The following is an 18,797-nucleotide window of genomic DNA, read 5'->3' as shown; positions in this document are numbered from 1 at the left end:
GGCACACAGGGCACAGTGACTGCAGAGGTAGATGCCAGCCCTGGCTGGGCAGGAAGGGGCTCCAGGGCACAGGACACCGTGTGTGCCTGCGTGCCAGTGCCACGAGTGACTGCCCTTGTGTGAGCCAGGACTGCCTGGCAGTGGTGTGGGTGCACGTGTGAACCCCTTGGGATGTGCATGCTCATGTCTCCCTCTCTGTCAGGGCACTGCTGTGGGACTGCGATCTGCCAGGAGGACACGGACTCTGGGCTCTCCTGGCACCTCCCTGGGCATCGCTGCCATCACATGGGGTAAGCCACCCACCACCCACTCAGTAAGTCCAAGTGTGACCCTGCTGCCAAGGAGTCTGCAGGTCTGAGAAACTGGAGAAATGTAGCATTGCTATTTTGGGGGCTCATCAGCCCATCCCCAGGGCTGGATCCCTCTGGGCTGGGAGGGGGCTTGCCCTGCCTGTGCCAGCCTCCAGGCAGACTGTGCTCCCCCAGGAAGGGCCAGGCCATGGCTGAGGTCCCCGCAGGATGTTTGGTTCCCCAAATGCAGCATGGCAGCTGGTACTGTGAACTGTACTGTGAACTGGGGAAAGGCAGGGCAGCTCTACCCACCGCCTACACCCATGCTCATGCTGGGGAGTTGGGCATGGATGGAGTCACAGGACCCATGGGTGTAAGGGTTCATAGCACAGCTGGGGCAGCACCACACAGAATTAGAGCTGCTAATTGACATCAGGTGTACAGAAACTAACTTGGTTTTGCTGCCTGTAGGGTATTTCCTTCACATGCTGGCATTGCACAGAGCAAAACCTACTGGTGCCTGCTCTGTCCCTGGAAATCCTCTGTGAGCTGAATTATTTTCCTAAGAACCTTAGTGACTGAGCTAAGGAACAGAAATGAGGCAAGTGCAGTGTCAGGAGGAGGCTGAGATTTGGCTCTGAGAGAAAACAAAAAGGCAAAGGCACCTCAACTGCGGAGGGTGCTGAGCACCACCCTAGGAAGAGGTATCAGGGCTGCCACGGGAGCAAGAGGTCAAACCACAGGAAAACAGCACTCATTTGGGTACCAGATGGGGCAGGGAGAAGTAGCATAACACCGGAGAGATAAGCTGTGCCATAGAGAGGGTGTAACTGGTGGAGCTGGAGGAAAGAGGTAGGAGAGCATGTGGAGGACAGACCTGGAGCAGATGTCAAACTTTGGTCCTTCTCAGTTTGGGGATGGGCTGTGTGAGGGTAGCAGGCAGCTGCCTTGAGCCATGCTGGGGAGTAGCAGGGGCCAGGAGGAGGTTGGTGGGAGCTGAGGATGGGGCAGGCTTCCAGAAGTTGCCTTGAGTTCCTGTCCTGCAGGCCCAAATTCCCAAAAGGTAAAGAGGGAACCACATTTTCCCCAGCTTCAGTTCTGTTGAACAAAGAGGATAGTTTGCTCTTTCACAAGAAAAACCAGACAAATTATGGGAAATTACCTACAAAAATGTATAACAATGGACCAAAGTACAGCCCTAATTAGACTTTAGAAGATGTGTATTTGCATCTCATCTGCAATGCCTGGATCTTTGCACAACTGCAGCGTGATAAAATGCTTTCCTGAGATACAGCATAAGCTAGGCTGGTTGTTTGGAGCAAACTTTGATCCTCATCTCCCTTTCTGCACATATGGAGATATGATATCCCCATATCACTTTCTGCAGTTGTGGAGATAGCTGCTCCTGGGGAGAATGGAGGAAGCTTCTTTCTGTGGCTAAAACCCTTTGATTGCATAAAGTTGCGGTGTGAAATGCTGTAAATAAGAGCAGGGTTTCAGCAAAGTGCCCTTCATTTCTGGGTGTGGGTTCCAGTTACTTTCTGGCTTTGCCCTGCCTGCTGGGTATGACCATAATATGAGCTTGTTTTTGAAAGATCTTGTTTTGCAACACTGAGTTTTACAAGACTCTAGACCATCTCTGTCTCAGATGAGCAGGTTGGGGTCCAAATGCTTTTGAGGGTGAGGGCATATTTGCTCCTCTGCCTTGCTCCAATCTGGGTCTCATGTAGCAGGGTAAAGCAAGAAAACTGAAGTATACACATCTGCACTCAAGGAAGGAACTGTCTTTATGGAACCATCTTGAAGTGGGACTTTCCTCTTTGGGAAGCTTTTGTGGGCAGGGGAACAGGGCCATGGGGCTGAGCTTTCAATCCTTATGTTGGAGGAGGGCTGGCATCACTGCTTGGGGCTCCTCTGCCTCCTGTGCTCTGCCTGCCTCATCCCGTGCTGCCCCATTTCAGCCTTCACCCTGTCACCTCCAATTTCCTCATCCCTGTGCCATCCCCCTCTGTCCTCATCTCCTTCTGCCACGTCTTTATGTACCCATGGAGTCCCATTCTCATCCACAGTCACCCCTTCATCCAATCCTTTCACCCAGCCTGTCCCTGGCATCTCTTGGCCATGATGTCAGGCTTAGCCCACCCTCATGTCCCAAGGGATCCCACCCCTGACCCAGCTCCCATCCTTTCTGCACCAATCCCAGACCTCATCCTCTTTCCCAGGCATGGTGCTGTGGATGGAGGTGGGTGCCTGGACCTACCACTACAGTGACCAAGGGGACTACACGTGGGAGCAGGCCAGGAATTTCTGCCAGACCTTCTTTACCGACCTGGTGGCAATCCAGAACCAGCAGGAGATCGAGTACCTCAACAAGAGCCTGCCCTTCCACGGGCGCTACTACTGGATTGGCTTACGCAAGCTGGGTGGCATCTGGACCTGGGTGGGCACCGGGAAGGCGCTGTCCAAGGAGGCAGAGAACTGGGCACTAGGGGAGCCCAACAACCGCCGCTCCAACCAGGACTGCGTGGAGATCTACATCCAGCGGCCACAGCAGGCCGGCAAGTGGAATGACGAGCCCTGCAACCGGAAGAAGAAGGCGCTGTGCTACCAGGGTGAGCAGGGGGACTGCGGACTGGAGCTGGATTGGGTGGGCTGGGAACCTTGGCAGGGTGGTCAGCAGCTCGTGATGACCATCCCCTGTGTGTGCAGCCTCCTGCCAGCCCTTCCTGTGCAGCCAGCGTGGCGAGTGCGTGGAGACCATTGGGAGCTATCGCTGCGAGTGCTACCCCGGCTTCCACGGCCCTGAGTGCACGGATGGTGAGACATCCATCCCCACCCCTCCTTCCCTGCTGGAGAGTCCAAACCCTGGTGACAAAGCAGGGTTCTGGTGCTCCTGATGGGCTGTGGCACCGTGTCTCTCCCAGTTGTGCAGTGTGCCAAGCTGGAGCCCAAGGGAGTGCCCATGAACTGCAGCCATCCCTACGGAGACTTCAGCTACAACTCCACCTGTGAGTTTGGGTGCCACGAGGGATTTGAGCGGCGAGGGGTGGGCATGCTGCGGTGCCTGCCTTCCCAGGAGTGGTCAGCAAACATCCCCACCTGCACAGGTAGGGCCTGGCAGGGGTTGGGGGTCTCAGGGATGCAGCATTGATGCTTTGGGGGAGCCAGCCCCATGTGCCCAATGCTCTTCAGACAACTGTTGCTGCGCCCTTACCGATTGTGGAAGCATCTCCTGGTGCTGCATCATGGGGTGGGATTCCCTGAGGAGGCTGCAATGGGCAGAGCAGCTGTGAGCTGAGGCCCTGTTCTGCCTGGCTGTCCCAGTGCCCATGTTTGCTGCCCTGAATCCCACTCAGATATCAGCACCCTGTGTGCACCAAATGTGGGGTCAGGATGGTGTCCTGGCTCCTCTGTCAACTCTGTGGCAGTGTCCCTCTCCCCTGATCTGCCTTGGGAAGGCATTTGGCATCTTGGGAAAGAGAAAAGAAGGGCTGCTGTCCCACAGCCAGGGGAAGGGTATATCCTGGCAGGGGTAGGCCACCTTGAACAGGGATAAGGACTCATGAAATGAGGTTAGATTTAAGCTGGGTGGGACAGAGTGTGGCAGGAAACCACAAAGGAGAGAAAGCTGTGATATGTTATTCTGCAGGGGCAGAGAAAGTCTTCCTGTCAGTGGCTTGAGGGTTTGCAGCCAGGCACCAGGCATCCCAGAGAACTGCCAGGCTTTTTTGGGGGTGCAAGAGTCTTGCTCCACCTTTCTTGTGCTGCTGTGTGGTACACCTACAGCCTTGCACAAGGATGGGGTGAGTCAAGCAGACGTGGGACACAACTGGGACTGGGAAGGAATGGGACTGGGAAACATCTTTGTATATATATTCTTTTTAAAAGAAACCTGCCTTGAAGTTAGTTCTGCTGCTGCTGTCTGTGCTGGTTGGGCCTGTGGTCCAACCCAGGACCTTAGGTAGCTGAGAAAAAGCAAAACTGTCCGCAGCTAAGGGGAACAGACATGGAGATGTGATGTGACTGTTCTGTAACCAGTATCCCCAGCAGGGTCAAGGGCAGGAGATGGCTCCCAATTTTGCAAAAATCCCCACCAACAAGCTGGGCTGAGCCTGTGTGCTCCAGGCCTTTTAGGCTCCTACGGGCTTGCTTTCCCAGCTTGTTTTTTTCCTGCTGGCTGTAATATGATTGATTTTTTGTTTTATTGCAAACAATCAGATGAGTCAGTTGGTTGCCTGTGCTGGTAACAAAATGATGTTAGCAAGCATTGCCAGCTGGGCTTACTCCAGAAACGAGCAGAGCAAGGCTGGTGGTGCAGCAAGGACTGTCTGTCCTGCCTCAAACTCTGCCCCATGCTCGCCAGCAGCCATTGTGTGCCCATTGCTGGCTGGCCCCCAAAGGGGCTGGGTCAGCTGCTCCCACCTGCACAGCATGTTCACCAACAGGCACCTCTGGGGACTGGGAAACCAGAATTGCCTGTAAAATAGCTACAAAAGGAAAAGTCTCCCCAGGAAAGTGCTTGGTGTCAGTTTGAAAGCAGAAGATGCAGTGAACGCAGTCTGTCTCAGCTGGGCTGGGTGGTGGTATATGCCCTGCTGGCACCGACCTTTGGGGCTCCCACAGGCAGCAGAGCCACTCACCCCAGAAAACTTTGGGTATCACCCTGGCATGCAGCAAAACACACCCTGGGAACAGGCAGGGGAGGCTGGTATACAACCTCTTTAGCCATGGCAGTGCTTTACAGTCCCAAAGCCATCCTCCTGTCACTGTGAGAAGGACAGAGGCTGGTCTCTGCTCCAGTAAAGGGAGGGAGATGAATGGGACTGCAGAAGCTGTGGTCCTTCCTCCCAGAGGCTTTGGCCCAGGGTAGTGAAAGGGATAAACAGGGCTCTGGCAGAGCAGCAACTGTGTCCCCCTGAGGAAATCACTTGTAGGGCAGAAAAATCATTGCACCAACTACAGTTTCAAAGAGGTGAGTGTGGGTAAGATTTGATTTGGATTCAGCCTGAATTATTAGATTTAACCTCATCTATCCCATCTCTGAGCTCTGCTCTCCATTGCAGCCATCACCTGCCCGGTGCTCAGAGCTCCAGAAAATGGAGAGCTGAACTGCTCCCACCTCCATGGGAACTTCACCTTTGGCTCCTCATGTGCCTTCTCCTGCCAGAAGGGGTTTGTGCTGAAGGGGCCGGAGAGCCGTGAGTGCACAGCCATGGGGATCTGGACAGGGGATGCAACAAGATGTGAAGGTAGAGCTGCGGCTGGAGTGCCAGCTGTCACTAGCCTTGGGGTGACACTGTGGTGTTCCCCAGCCCCTTGGTCCCAGAATTTTAGTCTCCCAGTTCCCAAGCTGCTGCTTGATGTGTACCTCTTCACTCTGCAGCCTTTGCCTGCCCAGTGCTCAGTGCTCCAGACCAGGGAGAGATGCACTGCTCCCACCTCCATGGCAACTTCTCCTATGGATCCATGTGTGCCTTCTCCTGCCAGACAGGATTTGCCTTGGTGGGGGTGCAGAGCCGAGAGTGCACAGCCTTGGGGACCTGGACTGGGAACACACCACACTGTGAAGGTATTGCTGCTGCTCAAGGTGTCACAGGCCTTGTGTTGAGCAAGGGATCTAGAGGACCCTCTTGGTCCTGTTCTTTCAACAGTCTAGCCTTGTAGTACCCACATTTCAGCTTGAAAATGTTTCTCTGTCCTTGCAGCTGTCACCTGCCCGGTGCTCAGAGCTCCAGAAAAGGGAGAGTTGAACTGCTCCCACCTCCATGGGGACTTCACCTTTGGCTCCACGTGTGCCTTCTCCTGCCAGACAGGGTTTGTGCTGATGGGGTCAGACAGTCGCAAGTGCACAGCCACGGGGACCTGGACAGGAGATGCCCCACTCTGTGAAGGTAGAGCTGCTGCCACAGCTCAGGGTGTCACTGGCCGTGGGGTGACACTATGATGTGTCCCCAGCCCCTTGGTCCCAGCAGTGTAGTCTCCCAGGCTCCTTTCTGAGCTGTGCCTCTTTACCCTTGCAGCCATCAAATGCTCAGCACTGACCACCCCCAAGATGGGCCAGGCTGCCTGCTTCCATATCCATGGGGACTTCACCTTTGGCTCCACGTGTACCTTCTCCTGCCAGAAGGGGTTTGTGCTGAAGGGGCCGGAGAGCCGTGAGTGCACAGCCCTGGGGACCTGGACTGGGGACCCCACACATTGCAAAGGTAAATCCTGTGATCTCACATATATCTGTTGTAGCAGAGTACTCTCCCCAGCACCCTGGCCTATGTCAGTTTATCCCCTGGCTTGCCAGTCCACATAACCCCATCTCATTGCCATCAGTCCTGTCCTCCTGATGCTCCTGCTATGCTTTATCTGCAGCCATCAGCTGCCCAGTGCTGTCCCCCCCCAGCAGAGGCCAGCTGACCTGCTCTCATGTGCATGGGAACTTCACCTACAACTCCACGTGCATCTTTTCCTGTGAGGAGGGGTTTGTTCGGATGGGAGCAGAGATGCTCCACTGTGAGGCCACGGGGAACTGGACCAGGGATCCCCCTGTCTGTGCAGGTACCCCAGCTCCTCTAGCATGTGGAGGTTCCAGCTTTCCTCCAAGGACATCTTGATTGTGGTGGAGAGAGACTCCCCAGGGGCTGCGAAGTGCCGACAACTTTCTAACACGTGGCTCTGTGGCTTTGTTTCAGAGGATGGTGCCTTCCTAAAGCAAGTCCTGGCTTACAGCAGTGGCTCAGCCCTGGCAGTAGCTGGTCTTGTGCTCTCTGGGGGACTCATTGCCCTCCTTGCCAAGAGGCTCAGTGACAGAGGTACAGAAACGCTTCCTGCAGCCCACCCTAGCTTTGGCCAGGGGCTCTCAGGCAAGGTGGTGACAGTCCCAGGGGAGGCTGGGGTGATCAGAAGTGTTTAACAGTGTGACTGCCTCCATTCACGTGTTTTATTTGCTGAGTTGCTTGGGTCCTTGGCAGTTGGTCCAGCTAAAAATGTCAGCAGCCAGGTTTGGAGGGCAGAGCCAGATAAACATCATCAGTCTGAAGAAGGCAGCAAATGCTTGTTAAGGCAGCCCCACCTCATGCCTGTTCAACTCTGCTCAATTTCAGATGCTGCTGCTGCAGCTTCTTGTGACCTTCACTAAACAGATCTGGTTATTTCTTTTCTATGTGCTTTATGCCCATGGACATTTCAACACTGTTATCAGAGGAGAAGAGGAAGCTCCTGAAACCCACCAGGTGAGAGCTATGCTCTGCAGGAGGGTGGCTCTGCCCTGTGACTGTCACAGCCCTATGTTCACCCTCCTGACAACCAGATCTGCCTGTGTGAGGCTGTTTTTTTACGGGAGCATCTCTGGGACTGACAGGGCTGTGCTAACTCCTGGCCTTCACACACTCCTGCATTCCCCAAGGTGACATCCTTGTGTTTGCCTTCCAGTGACCTGGGAGCGCCGGGCACCTTCACCAACTCAGCGTATGATGCCAATCTGTGAGGTGGGGCCAGGCAAGACCCTTTTAGCACCCTGTTCAAAACTCACCTGGGTGGCCATCTTCCTGGCTGGGGTGCTATTGGGTGGGGACACCCCTTGGGACTGGAGTGGGTAACACCAGCTTCATGTCTCCTGTGCTTCCAGCCCGCCTGAGACTGAAACCTACTGTGTCCCCCAGGGCTGCAGGACCAGCAGGAGCTGCTGTGGGAGCACAGAGGGACTCCATGCCTGTGGTTGTATGTGGTTGTAGCCTGGACCAGAGCTGCCCCTGGACGCTGCCACCATGCTGTGTGTGCCGCATTTTCCTGAGAAGGGGAGCTGCCTCCAGTGCAGGCAGCTGGAGACCCACCAGGGGCCAAGAGCCATGTGCTGAGGGCAGCCTGCCACCCAGACCTTGGACATTCTCTCACCAGGAATTTGGACATTCCCCAATAACTGCTCCACTCACGCTTCTACCAATGAGCTTGTGTCAGTGGGGTCTGAATAAATACCTTTGTCTAACTAATGCCTCCTGTGTGCCTGGCATGGGGAGAAGTTGTCATTAAATAATGTGGCCAACACAGCTAGGGAAGTGATTCTTCCCCTGGACTTGGCACTGGTGAGGCCACTTCTGGGGTGCTGTGCCTGGTTCAGGGCCCCTCAGTTTAGGAAGGATGTTGAAGTGCTGGAGCATGTCCAGAGAAGGTTATGAGGCTGATGAAGGGTTTGGAGCACAAGTCTGATGAGGAGTGGCTGAAGGAGCTGGGGTTGTTTGGCCTGGAGAAAAGGAGGCTCAGGGGTAAGCTTATCACTGCCTGAAAGGAGATTGTAACCAGGTGGGGTTTGGCCTCTTCTCCCACGTTATTTTTGAGAGGACAAGAAGACACAGCCTTAAGCTGCGCCAGGGGAGGTTCAGGTTGGACATTCATAGGAATTTCTACACAGAAAGGGTGGCTGGACGCTGGAATGGGCTGCCCTGGGAGGTGGTGGAGTCACCGCCCCCGGAAGTGTTTAAGGACTGGACGGGGCCCCCAGTGCCATGGTCTGGGTGACAAGGGGGTGTCGGGTCATGGACTGGTTTCGCTGATCTCAGAGGTCTTTCCCAACCGAGCTGAGGCTGTGATTCTCTGCGGAGCTCGGAGCACGCAGAGCGGCCCCGTGCGACCCCGTGCTGCCTCCGCCAGCCCGCCGAGTGTCCGCCGGCGGCCGCCGTGGCGGGCGGGCCCGGCCCGGCCCTGCCGGAAGCAGACGTGTGTTTCGGGAGGAACGGGAAGCGATGGCGGCGGCCGAGGCCGAGTGGGAGCCGGCGGGGCTGCTGCCCGCCCCGGGGGGCGGCCTGGATTGGGGTGAGCGTGGCTTCGCGGGGCCGGCGCCGGGCCGGGCCGGCGCGGAGCTCCCCGGCGGGGCCGGGCCGGCGCTGAGCCCTTTTCTCTCCGCAGAGGCTGTGCTGGGCGAGGAGCTGAGCGAGCTGCTGGGCGCCGCGGCCCCGAAGGACGAGCCCGACGTGAGTACCGGGGATGGCGGGGGCCGAGTCCGCGCTCTGCCGGCGGTGAGAGCCCCGGTACCCGGCTCGGAGGGCCTCGGAGCAGCCTGGCAGGGGAGCGTGGCCGCCCGGCCTGCGCCCCGCGTCAGCGCTGGAGATAGCGATGGCTGAAGCGCTGCGGGCACGGCTGCGGAGCGGAGCGGAGGGTGCCAGGCAGGGGGTTAGGGTAAGGGTGCGAGGTGCCGGCGAGGAGGAGTGGCGGTGTCACTGCCCCGGTGAAGGTGAACCCTGCCGGGCAGTGCTGGGGGGGGGGGGGGGCGCTGGCTCGGGGCTACCTGGGAGAACGGTGGGTATGTTACACCTACACCCACCCGGGTTATTCTTTATCCCTTTGCCTATTAGACTACTTCTTGTTTTTATCTTAAATATAGGATTTTCTCAAAAAAACCCCTTTGCTTGCAACCTTCTGCATTAATCCCTGTCGTTTTCACTGCCCACTTGTCCATACTGCTTTTTCTCTCCCGGGGCATTCACCTGCTGGATTCTCCTCTCCGTGTTCTTCCCCTGCCATGTCTCCATGTCTCTGCTCACTGTGTCCCAGTCCACCTCCAGCACAAGCCTGGGTTATCATCTCGTGTAAACCCCAGATTCTAAGAGCATTCCTACACGTGTAGAACCAGTCACTGGAGAAAATGTGGGAACAGACTGATTGCACAGGGAAAGGTATTCCCCATCAGCAGGTCAGCATTACTTGCCTGGGTGAGGGCTCTTAATGCCCAGCTCACATTGCGGTTTTTTGGGCATTCTTCCTTTTAATGTGCTCTGATGAGCTTTCTTTTCATTCTAACTTGCAAATACCATTATCTATGCAGTTTGCAGGCTTTTTGAGCCTCCCTTCACAGAGCAAGTTGAGAGTACAAGGGAAGGTATAATTGCAGCATGGTTTTCAGGAAAATCTTTGTTGTATATTTGTATAAGCTGGGTAGGTCATGTCTGTATTTTTCATGCAAGTGCTTATAAAGGGCCACATTTGCATAGGAAACTGAGACTTACAAATGTACAAGCATAATAAATGGAGAAAAATTCCAATTGTTGTTTTAAAGGGCATATGATAAATAATATGTATGGAGTGATTTTAGCCTGTTTGTTCTGATTTTTGTTGGAAAAGGAAACTGGTGTCCTTGTCTTTAGATGTTGACATTGGTGTATTCAATTATAGGGAGACCTAACACATACCATTAATCAGGTCTTGGGCAGATCAGTCTTGTGTGTGTTTTCCTGCTGGTAAACTGCCTCTGGTGCTGCTTTGGTTTGTAAAGTGCTTTGAGATGTAATGATGGAAAAGCATTATGAAATAAATTTTTCAAGACAGATGAAGGAGAGGATGGCACCAGGTTCCTAAGACTTGTGTTGTTTGTGAGATGGTTCAATGAACTTAGAACTTTTGCTATACAAATTACAAAGAAGAGTACGATAATTAGTGATTAATTAGTGATCTTAAACTGACCTGCCCCTTCCTACTGGTGTAAGTTTAAAAGAAGCCTTGTTTTGTGTGTTTCAGTTGAGAATTTCTCCTTTAAGGACTTTATTCTCTGCATACCTTAAGGCACCTGAAGTGATTGATAGTTATGCTGTTTGTTTTGTTTTCTGGAGCTGTAGGAATGTGAACATAATGGCTGATGGTGTCAATGCATCTTTCTTTTTGTCTTGTCTCTTTTTCTGAACTGTCATTTCAGGAAAATGATCTTTATAACTTTCATTTTGATTTGGATTTGATGTCTTGGGACTCGGACCTTTGGAATATTACAGGCCATGCTTATGCAGGTAATTAACCTCCTATATTTTGCAGATGTTGCTCTTCCCCTCCTGCCCCACAAGGGTGAGCTCTTAAAACTCATGTGGAACTGTTTGATGCCCTGCAGCCTTTGCTCTGTGATGGGAGATAGGCTGTGTTTCTGTAGGAGGTGGGTACAGCTGGCAAGGGCTGTCCTACGAGCCAAGTTGTTTAATACCTTTAATCTCCTTACATTTTCTGCTGTGCCTTGCTTTGGGAATTAAATATCTGGTGTAGAACAGTGTGTTCTTTACTTTTCCCATTGCTACAGACTTGTGCAGTGAAATGCCTTTACCTGCCTCTTGCAGATGCAAACGTGAAGACAGAACCTTTATCACCAGCCACTTCCAGCTGTTCGGTCCCTTCACCACCAGCTGTGGACTCTCCAGTGCAGAATGTGCCTGTATGCAAAACCCCCCATGTAACACAGACAGCAACAGCTCTGACAAACCAAAAGCCCTGGGATTAACTCCTCTGACCAAATTCATGGCATAAGAGGAAACAGCTTATTTTCCCAACCCTTGCAAAAACCTGTCAGTGGTGTTTTCTTATCTCTTGTCTGTGACCCATTCAAATAATAACATGTTCGGCTCTCTTTCCTCATCTATGTTCAGTAGCCTTGTTGCCAAACAAAATGCCTTCTAAAGGCTTCTGGGTCTAGCAGGGTTGGCCTCTGCCTCCCATTACTCTGCTGATGGGGAGAAGTACTTGTTGGTTTTTTTTTAGTGGTACTTGGCATTAGCCAGAATCAAATTGCAGAGTCAAACTTTTGTCCTGTTGGCTGCAGCAGCAACACAGATATGATGAGAAGCAGATATACTCTGAAGTGCTGGTAGATACTGCTCTGAGTTTCTGAAGTGTTAACCTCCCATGCTTTCTGTCTGCAGGATGATGTGGACTTCAGCTGTAGCTCCCAGATGTCTCCCATCTCTCTCTACAGCAAGAGCTGCGGAAGCCCTGCATCCCCTGAAGGAGATGGAGGGAAGAAGCCTGCTGTGAGCATCTCTTCTCGATCTGGTATGAGAGAAAGAGTTACTTTCATGCTATTGATAATATGTGTGTTGTCTTGCATGCAAATTAATACAATTAACTAACAGACACTAGAGTCCTATCATTTATGACTTAGGTATTTGATCAGGTGTGTTTATTTTCAACAAATATTATAGATGGATAAAAAACCCCACATTAAAAGCTACTTCATTATAGCTTGAAATATGTATTTTATGCCTCTTGGTCCAGTTCTGACTCTTTTTCCTTTTCTAGCAAATAATTCTGCAAGGAGCCTGAAGAAGTGTGGTCAGACAGTGTCCAGGCCTTTGATACAACCCAAACCCCTTTTGCCTGCTGTGCCTGAAGCTCAGGCTAACATTGGCATCCCAGCTAAAACCATCATTATTCAGACTCTTCCCACGCTTGTGCCACTGCCAAAGAATCAGCCTGTTGTTAACATCCAGTCAGCACCTCCTAAAGGTAGGTGAATTGTCTTGACTGAGCCAGGTCTTGGTGGTAGCATTGTCTGTTTGTGTTGGCTGATAGAATGAAGTTAGGTTTGGTGTATGAAAGAGGAGGAATAGGAGAAAAAAGGGTCCTACGTGCATTGCTGGAAATGCTTTAGGCTGAGAAGATGGCCTCACTCCTCTCATCCTGTCTTGTGAGAAACAGCACTGTGTAAAATGGAAGACTGGATTATATAATTCCATTATTTGGATTGGAAGACAGAGGCTGTGCTGAACACTGGCAGCTGAGGAGATAAAACTGCTGATTTGGAAGGATCTGTAGGGATGCTTTGCTCTGCTCTGCTTGCAATGTCAGGTGGTGCATAAGGTGATTACAGTGCTGTTCTTGTCATAACTGAAGGAAGATCCAGTAGAATCAGTTAGGATGACTTGAAGGAAGCTGGAAAGCTTGGGGGAAGTGATATAAGTATTTTTTACCCACATGAAACTCTTCCACAGGATGGAGGGAGCATGGGTTTATGGCTTTTTAGCTCACTAAAACAACATTAAATAGAATGTTGTGAAATCTGCTAAAAATTGAGAGCTGTGTCAGAGGTTAGAAAAGTTGATGATGTTAACAAGAGGAAAGTGACTTCCTGCCCCGTGATAATTCTTCTTTGCTTCAGTTACCCTGATATTGGTTTTTGAAGTAGCTCGAGCTTTCATTTCTGGATCCATGGCTTTCATTTCTGGATCTGCCTCTCCAGGCAGGGCAGGAGGGACCCTGCTTGCCTTGCAGCACTTGCCGGCTGCAGTTGCTCGTTTCACCAGCTGATGGCCACAGTCTCTTGCAGTTGATTGCACGGGTGCTGAGGCACGGAAGGAGGAAAAGGAGACAAATTCTTATGGGCATGTATCTAGAAATTATTGCAATTGGGAAAAATTTGTCTCCATTACTGATTTCTCTTCCGTCAGGGGTTCAGCCAAATCTGGAGATGCTGGCATTTGTTGTAACATGCCTAAGATTGCTAGACTGCTTAAAACACAGGTCAGCATTGTCAACGTGACCTAATTCTTATTCCTTCTGATGTTCCAACTGATAAAATACCATCTGGAATAAGGAATGCTGGGGGATATGGATTTCTTTGGATGTAAGTCTAATACTCTGAAGATCAGCTTCTCCTTTTCCCTGAAAAAAAGTCAGGACAGTAGTTTCTGTGAGACAGTATAGAGGAAATACTTTTGACAAAGTATGTCCATGCTTTCCTTTAACTGATGGCATGTTTAAAATTTCTCTTGTGGAGCTTCCATAATAAAAACCATAAGGATCTTTTTTCATCTGTCTAAATCCCCTGCATATGACAAGTTGGAAATGCCAGTTTGAAATATGCCATTATCTTAAAAGAAGCATGAGAAATTTTATTTTCACAGCCCCTTTTATAAACGCTTAAAGGAGAAAGCATGGTCTTAGAGAATCATCTCTTTTATACATAAAAAAAAAAAATTGAAATCATCTCAAATTCAATCATTTAAGATTCTTAAACAGGGTTGTACTAAGTTAGGATGTCTTTGAGATTGTGCCTGCAAAAAAAAAAAAGGTCTAGTTTAACCCCATACATAAGATCTTGGCACTAGGTAAATTACTTCACTTTTCACTTTCCAGAAGGCTGGGTAAGTGCTGTAATCCATTGTCGAGCATTTTGGTTGGAATGCTCAGCTGGAATGTGCTCTTTCCGAAAGCTGGCGAGGTCATCCTGTTACAAAGGATTAGAGAGACATTAACGTGTTTTCAGACAGCAAAATATTACTCAAGCACCTGCTTGAGTTAAATGTAGTTGTTGGACTGAAATTTCTTGGAAGTGACTGTTTTTAATTCCATTTCAAACTGTCAAAATTACCTCATTTTTTCTGCCGGCTTTTCTTTAAGCTCAATTCAGCTTGTGTATAAACTTTCTTGCATAAGACATTTTTCTAAAAAAATGGTCTTAGTGTGAATTGAAGCTTCAGCATAAGTTTTGAAAGCGTAACTTTCATTGCTCTTTTTTGTTCATCTTCATCTCTCTGCTAGTTTGAATTGATCTATGTGGCTTGAGTCACTTCTGTGTTGTAAGTTTTCCATTGAATGCAGCAATAAAGTACTTATGGACAAAAGGGAGAAGAAGGATTGAGGAAAGTTGGCTAAATTCTGTGAAAAGGTTGTTCAGAGTGCTTCAAGTATTAGCAATACTGAGTAATATATATAACAAGTGTTGAATTTTATTAACTTTGAAGAGCTTTTGAGACAGAGCTTGGTTTATTGGATTTCTTTAATGTCTGTAGTTTTGGTTTGCAAGATGGATTAAGAGTCTTGTAAACTTTGGAACAACTTCCTTCCATTCCTGTTCTGTGCAATATACTAATGGATTTGAGATCATCTGTGCAGGGCAGGAGAGGATAGCAGTATGCCCCTGCAAACTGGTGATGTATAAATCCATTTCATCCATGCTGAGCGCTGCTGTTCTTGTGTTCCAGGTCCATCTGTGGTGCTACCCCAGCCTGCTGTGGTACAGCTCCAGGCTTCTGGGGTGCTTCCTGCCTCCCAGCCAGTCATTGCAGTCACTGGAGGGGCCCCAGCACTTCAGAACCACACAGTGAAGGCTCTATCTCCAGCTGCTGGGAACGGCTCCAGCAGCGGCAAAATCCCGGTGACAAAGCCCTTGCTCCCAAGCAGCTCCCTGGCCATGGGGCTGGATGTAAGTTCTGACTCTGATAGCTGCTAACCAAGGCTTGTACACCTCTTGTAGTTAGCTGCATGTGGGACCTAATGGTTCCTTCAGTCTCAGGAAAACTCTCAGTAGGATTTCCAACTGTAAGCACGGAATTCAGCAGCTTGGCACAGAACAGGGAGGAGCAGCTAAATATCTGCTGACCTGCCTGGAGCTGCAGACCAAGTGTGCAAGTGTAGTGGCAGAAGACAGTGCTGATTGATATTTTCTGTAACTTGTCTTCTCAAGTGCAAGTTCTCAGTGGCTGGACCTCTCTTACATACAGGAAAATTTGATAGATCTGATTTTTGGTTAGTGCTAAATCACTTTTCTAATCCATATAGCAAAAACGTTTCTTTGGAAGCAGGTGAATTGGAAATTTCAATGCCTCATTCTCTTTCCATACCCATTTATCTCTCCAGATTTTACTAATAACTTTTAAAAACTTCAGTTACTGAGTTCCATATGATCCTAATCTCTTCAGGCTCCCTTTTGATCATCTATTGAATGAGTAGAAGAGGGTTAAATTCTCAACAATTGCAGTGTGAATAAGTAAGTTTTTCCGTAGTAGCTCACAGTAAGCAGTAGGTGTAAACTGTAGTTTTTGAGATGTGTGTGGGCTTTTTGTCCCTTTCAGCTCTGACATCTTAACCAGCTAGCAACCTGGGTGTTAACTTGATTTAGCTCCTAGTAACTTGGAACTGCTTTGATTGCATTTTGTTGTTCAAAAAAGACATGCTTGTGGAACGGACCAAAGCTTCTTGTTGGTGACTTCAAAACTCTATCATTCCCCAGTGGGGTATTCCAAGAACAGTTGTGAGCTGAGGGTCCTATCACATCTCAGTGTAAGGCAGAAAACACTGGTGAAAACACGTGGAATTTGATGTGTAGGCACTTGCTTCTTAGCAGTGCAGATCACTGTTTCCCAAAAGCAGTGGGAAGCCTGTTCCTTCAGCTTCTTTGGAGGGATGTTGCTGTATTTCCTGGTGTCTGGGATTGCCACTCAGGCCTGATGGTAACTTTTCCTCACTAATCATTTTTGTGTGTGGGCTGCATTTTGTAATGAAAATATTGTGCTACCAATAGTTTAGCAGCCAGAGTACAGTGGAAACTTGATATTCAAAGTGCAAGAAACAAAGGTCTGTAGTAGGCAGAGCAGTTAAGTGTGCTGCATTTTTTAATGATAATTGCCCATCATGCAAAGTTAAGTCAAGAGACCACAAATCAATGACCTGCAGTCACTAGATTTGTGACTCCCTGTAAGCAGGGCTAGCATGGCACCTTGCCATTGTCTGAATGTAAGGTTTAATTGACAAAACCCCCTTATTGTTATCATATTCCATATACATATCCATATCCACGACATCAGGAGTCAAATGTGTAGCTGGGGTACCAAACAGGTGTTGGTTTCCAAGGGTGGTTGTGTTGGTATTTCCACCCAAAGCCATTTTAGGGAAATAGTTTTAAGACTTGTAAAATGCTGCGCATCTTACCTGTGTTTGTTACAACATGAAAAAACAGTTGCAGATGTTCTTTGGCACATACTGTGAAAAAGAGCTTTGAGGAGAAACAAATGTTTTGGGATTCAGCTTGGGCCAGCAGGGTTAAAATATCTCCCGATTGCCTTGGACACCATATGTGGCGCTCAGGGCTGCACAGAGGGAACTGTCATTTGAGCTCTGCAACACGTGTTATTGTTTCCTAATCTAAGCAAATGTTGCAAGATAAAAAGAAACACTGCAGGACTTTCTTTTGGGTTTAGGAGGGATAAACTGTTAGCTTAACATTCAGACGGCCAGTGGATTACACTGGGATGAGCTGATGGCTAGCTGTAGGTGTTAGGCCCCGTGTGTCCTGGTGGCACACGTGCAGCCCACCAGCCATGAAGGAAGTGCCAGAATACAGAAAATCTAGAAAAGATTAATTATGCAAAATTTCTTCAACATAAGTGTGGATTTCTGTTTGAAGAATCCTCATTTCTGTGCTGTACATTGTGTAATATTTGTGTGACATAAACTCATTAAGCAAGTTGTGTTCTGTTGAGTTAGAGACAAAACCCAGAACTTCCATTAGAACAAAAAAACCTTGCATATGTCTTGTATTCCTGCAATCAAAGATGCATCTTCAAACATAGTAACTTTCATAAGCTGAGGTAAGAAGCCAGCTAATGCTACATTGAATGGTTTGTACTTTCAGCTCTTTGTTAACTTTCCCAGTACATGTACAAAAACTCTCGGGAGTATGAGAGACATTCTTGCTTCTAAAAGTACAGCTTGTGTTGGAAGGGAGGTTAAATTTTGCTCATAACTGAGTTTTCTTTGGAAGTAAATTGAGGTAGCGGTGTTTATTTGTAAAGTGCGTGACTCTGTAAAACCTCTGAAGATAGAGGACAGTCTGAATCTGGTTAGTGCTCTTTGAAGGAAGGGTTTGCACTGAACCTGCCAGTTCTCCATATTTACAGCGTTCTTGTGTGTGTCTCTGCTAGTGGTGGTGTGGTTTTCAAAGCTAGAAAACAGAAGTTGCATCGCTAATTACTGATTGTTTTTAAGGCCAAGTTCTCCCTCTATGGTCTGTGTTTCCTTAGAACCCAGAGTTGCTATCTTGAGTGGAACATAATACGATACAGTTTTAAAAGTTGGAGGCTGTAAAAGAAGTTAGCAGAGCTGTTTGCTACCTTTAATCTTGCAAATGTGCAAAGCAATGTCGCTGAAGCCGACTGACATTATAAATTAGTTCCTTTCCCTCCTGAGTGTCAAAATGCTCGGGCAGGGGGCATATTTACCTTGGTGCTAGGCCAGCTGTGTGATGCTGATTGCCATACTGCTTCCAGGTTCAGCATTCCTGTAGCACTTCACTCACACAGCTCTTTCCATTTCCTGCATTACATTTAGTTGGGATTGGGTGTGCAGTTGTGGCATATTCCCTGAGAAAAGCCAGGCAAGACCTGGAGGGCTGACCAAGAAAGACCTTAAGCTGTTTAAGGATTGTATATTAAAACAAAATAACTTAGGGACACAAATACTGGATTTCATTTAAGCAGGGGTTAAAAATTAGTCAAAATGTAGTTGGTGAGGCATATACTGAAATGTAGCTACTGCACAGAGTACCTGGAATCAGGCTGGGGAGAGTTGCTGTTCCTCACAGCATTTGGACAACTCAAAGTAGAGCAATCTGGATAAGTGACACATAAAATGTAGATGGCAGTGTCTGAAACAGTGACAGATGTATGTTAGGATGTACTTTTAGTATAGAGCCACTGCACCGGTGCTCTAACACCTTATTTTCTTCAGGGAAGCATGTAGATTTGCCAAAGGTTCCAGACATGTAATTAAAAGCTGTCCAGTAATGAATAATCCTGAGCAGGTCTGCAAACAAGAATGGATGTAAACAATTTGGTCTTTTCTGAGTTCATAATGCAGAACGTCTTTTTTGAAAGGAGAATGTAACTCCTTGTTTGGGATAGCACACAACTTGAGCCAAAGCTGCTGCATGAACTCATGCCTTGTTTTTTTATCTCTGAACAGTTTAAGTGATCCTGGCCCCTGACTGGTGTGTTC

The 18,797-nt window shown here is 49.2% G+C and overlaps 2 protein-coding genes across 4 annotated transcripts in view; both read left to right on the top strand.

Moving 5' to 3' along the window:
* The first annotated feature begins 212 nt into the window (after positions 1-212).
* LOC136560309 (P-selectin-like) lies at positions 213-8,265 on the top strand. 2 transcript variants are annotated; one of them, XM_066556057.1, is made up of 13 exons: positions 213-290; positions 2,513-2,902; positions 3,000-3,107; positions 3,215-3,397; positions 5,354-5,539; positions 5,674-5,859; positions 5,996-6,181; positions 6,311-6,496; positions 6,654-6,839; positions 6,974-7,093; positions 7,483-7,513; positions 7,713-7,768; positions 7,943-8,265. In XM_066556057.1, exons 2-12 carry the CDS (start codon positions 2,515-2,517, stop codon positions 7,765-7,767), a joined length of 1,815 nt encoding a protein of 604 aa, XP_066412154.1. In that variant the 5' UTR covers positions 213-290; positions 2,513-2,514; the 3' UTR covers position 7,768; positions 7,943-8,265. The 2 variants fall into 2 exon arrangements, with proteins under 2 accessions (XP_066412154.1, XP_066412156.1); XM_066556059.1 differs by having other exon boundaries at positions 7,909-8,265.
* A 576-nt stretch (positions 8,266-8,841) lies between these two features.
* ATF6 (activating transcription factor 6) overlaps positions 8,842-18,797 on the top strand; it is a 76,623-nt gene continuing 66,667 nt past the window's right edge. The window contains exons 1-7 of one of the 2 annotated variants that reach the window (XM_066556210.1): positions 8,842-9,089; positions 9,183-9,247; positions 10,963-11,050; positions 11,369-11,463; positions 11,948-12,077; positions 12,324-12,530; positions 15,008-15,228. In XM_066556210.1, coding sequence (XP_066412307.1) covers positions 9,020-9,089; positions 9,183-9,247; positions 10,963-11,050; positions 11,369-11,463; positions 11,948-12,077; positions 12,324-12,530; positions 15,008-15,228 — 876 coding nt within the window. In that variant the 5' untranslated portion in view covers positions 8,842-9,019. The remainder of the gene's footprint in view (positions 9,090-9,182; positions 9,248-10,962; positions 11,051-11,368; positions 11,464-11,947; positions 12,078-12,323; positions 12,531-15,007; positions 15,229-18,797) is intronic. The other variant, XM_066556209.1, reaches the window with a different exon arrangement.

Source organism: Molothrus aeneus, chromosome 9, assembly GCF_037042795.1.
Source record: "Molothrus aeneus isolate 106 chromosome 9, BPBGC_Maene_1.0, whole genome shotgun sequence".
Taxonomy (NCBI): Eukaryota; Metazoa; Chordata; class Aves; order Passeriformes; family Icteridae; genus Molothrus; species Molothrus aeneus.
The sequence above is the reverse complement of the archived record's forward strand: the minus strand, read 5'-3'. Positions and strand labels throughout refer to the sequence as shown.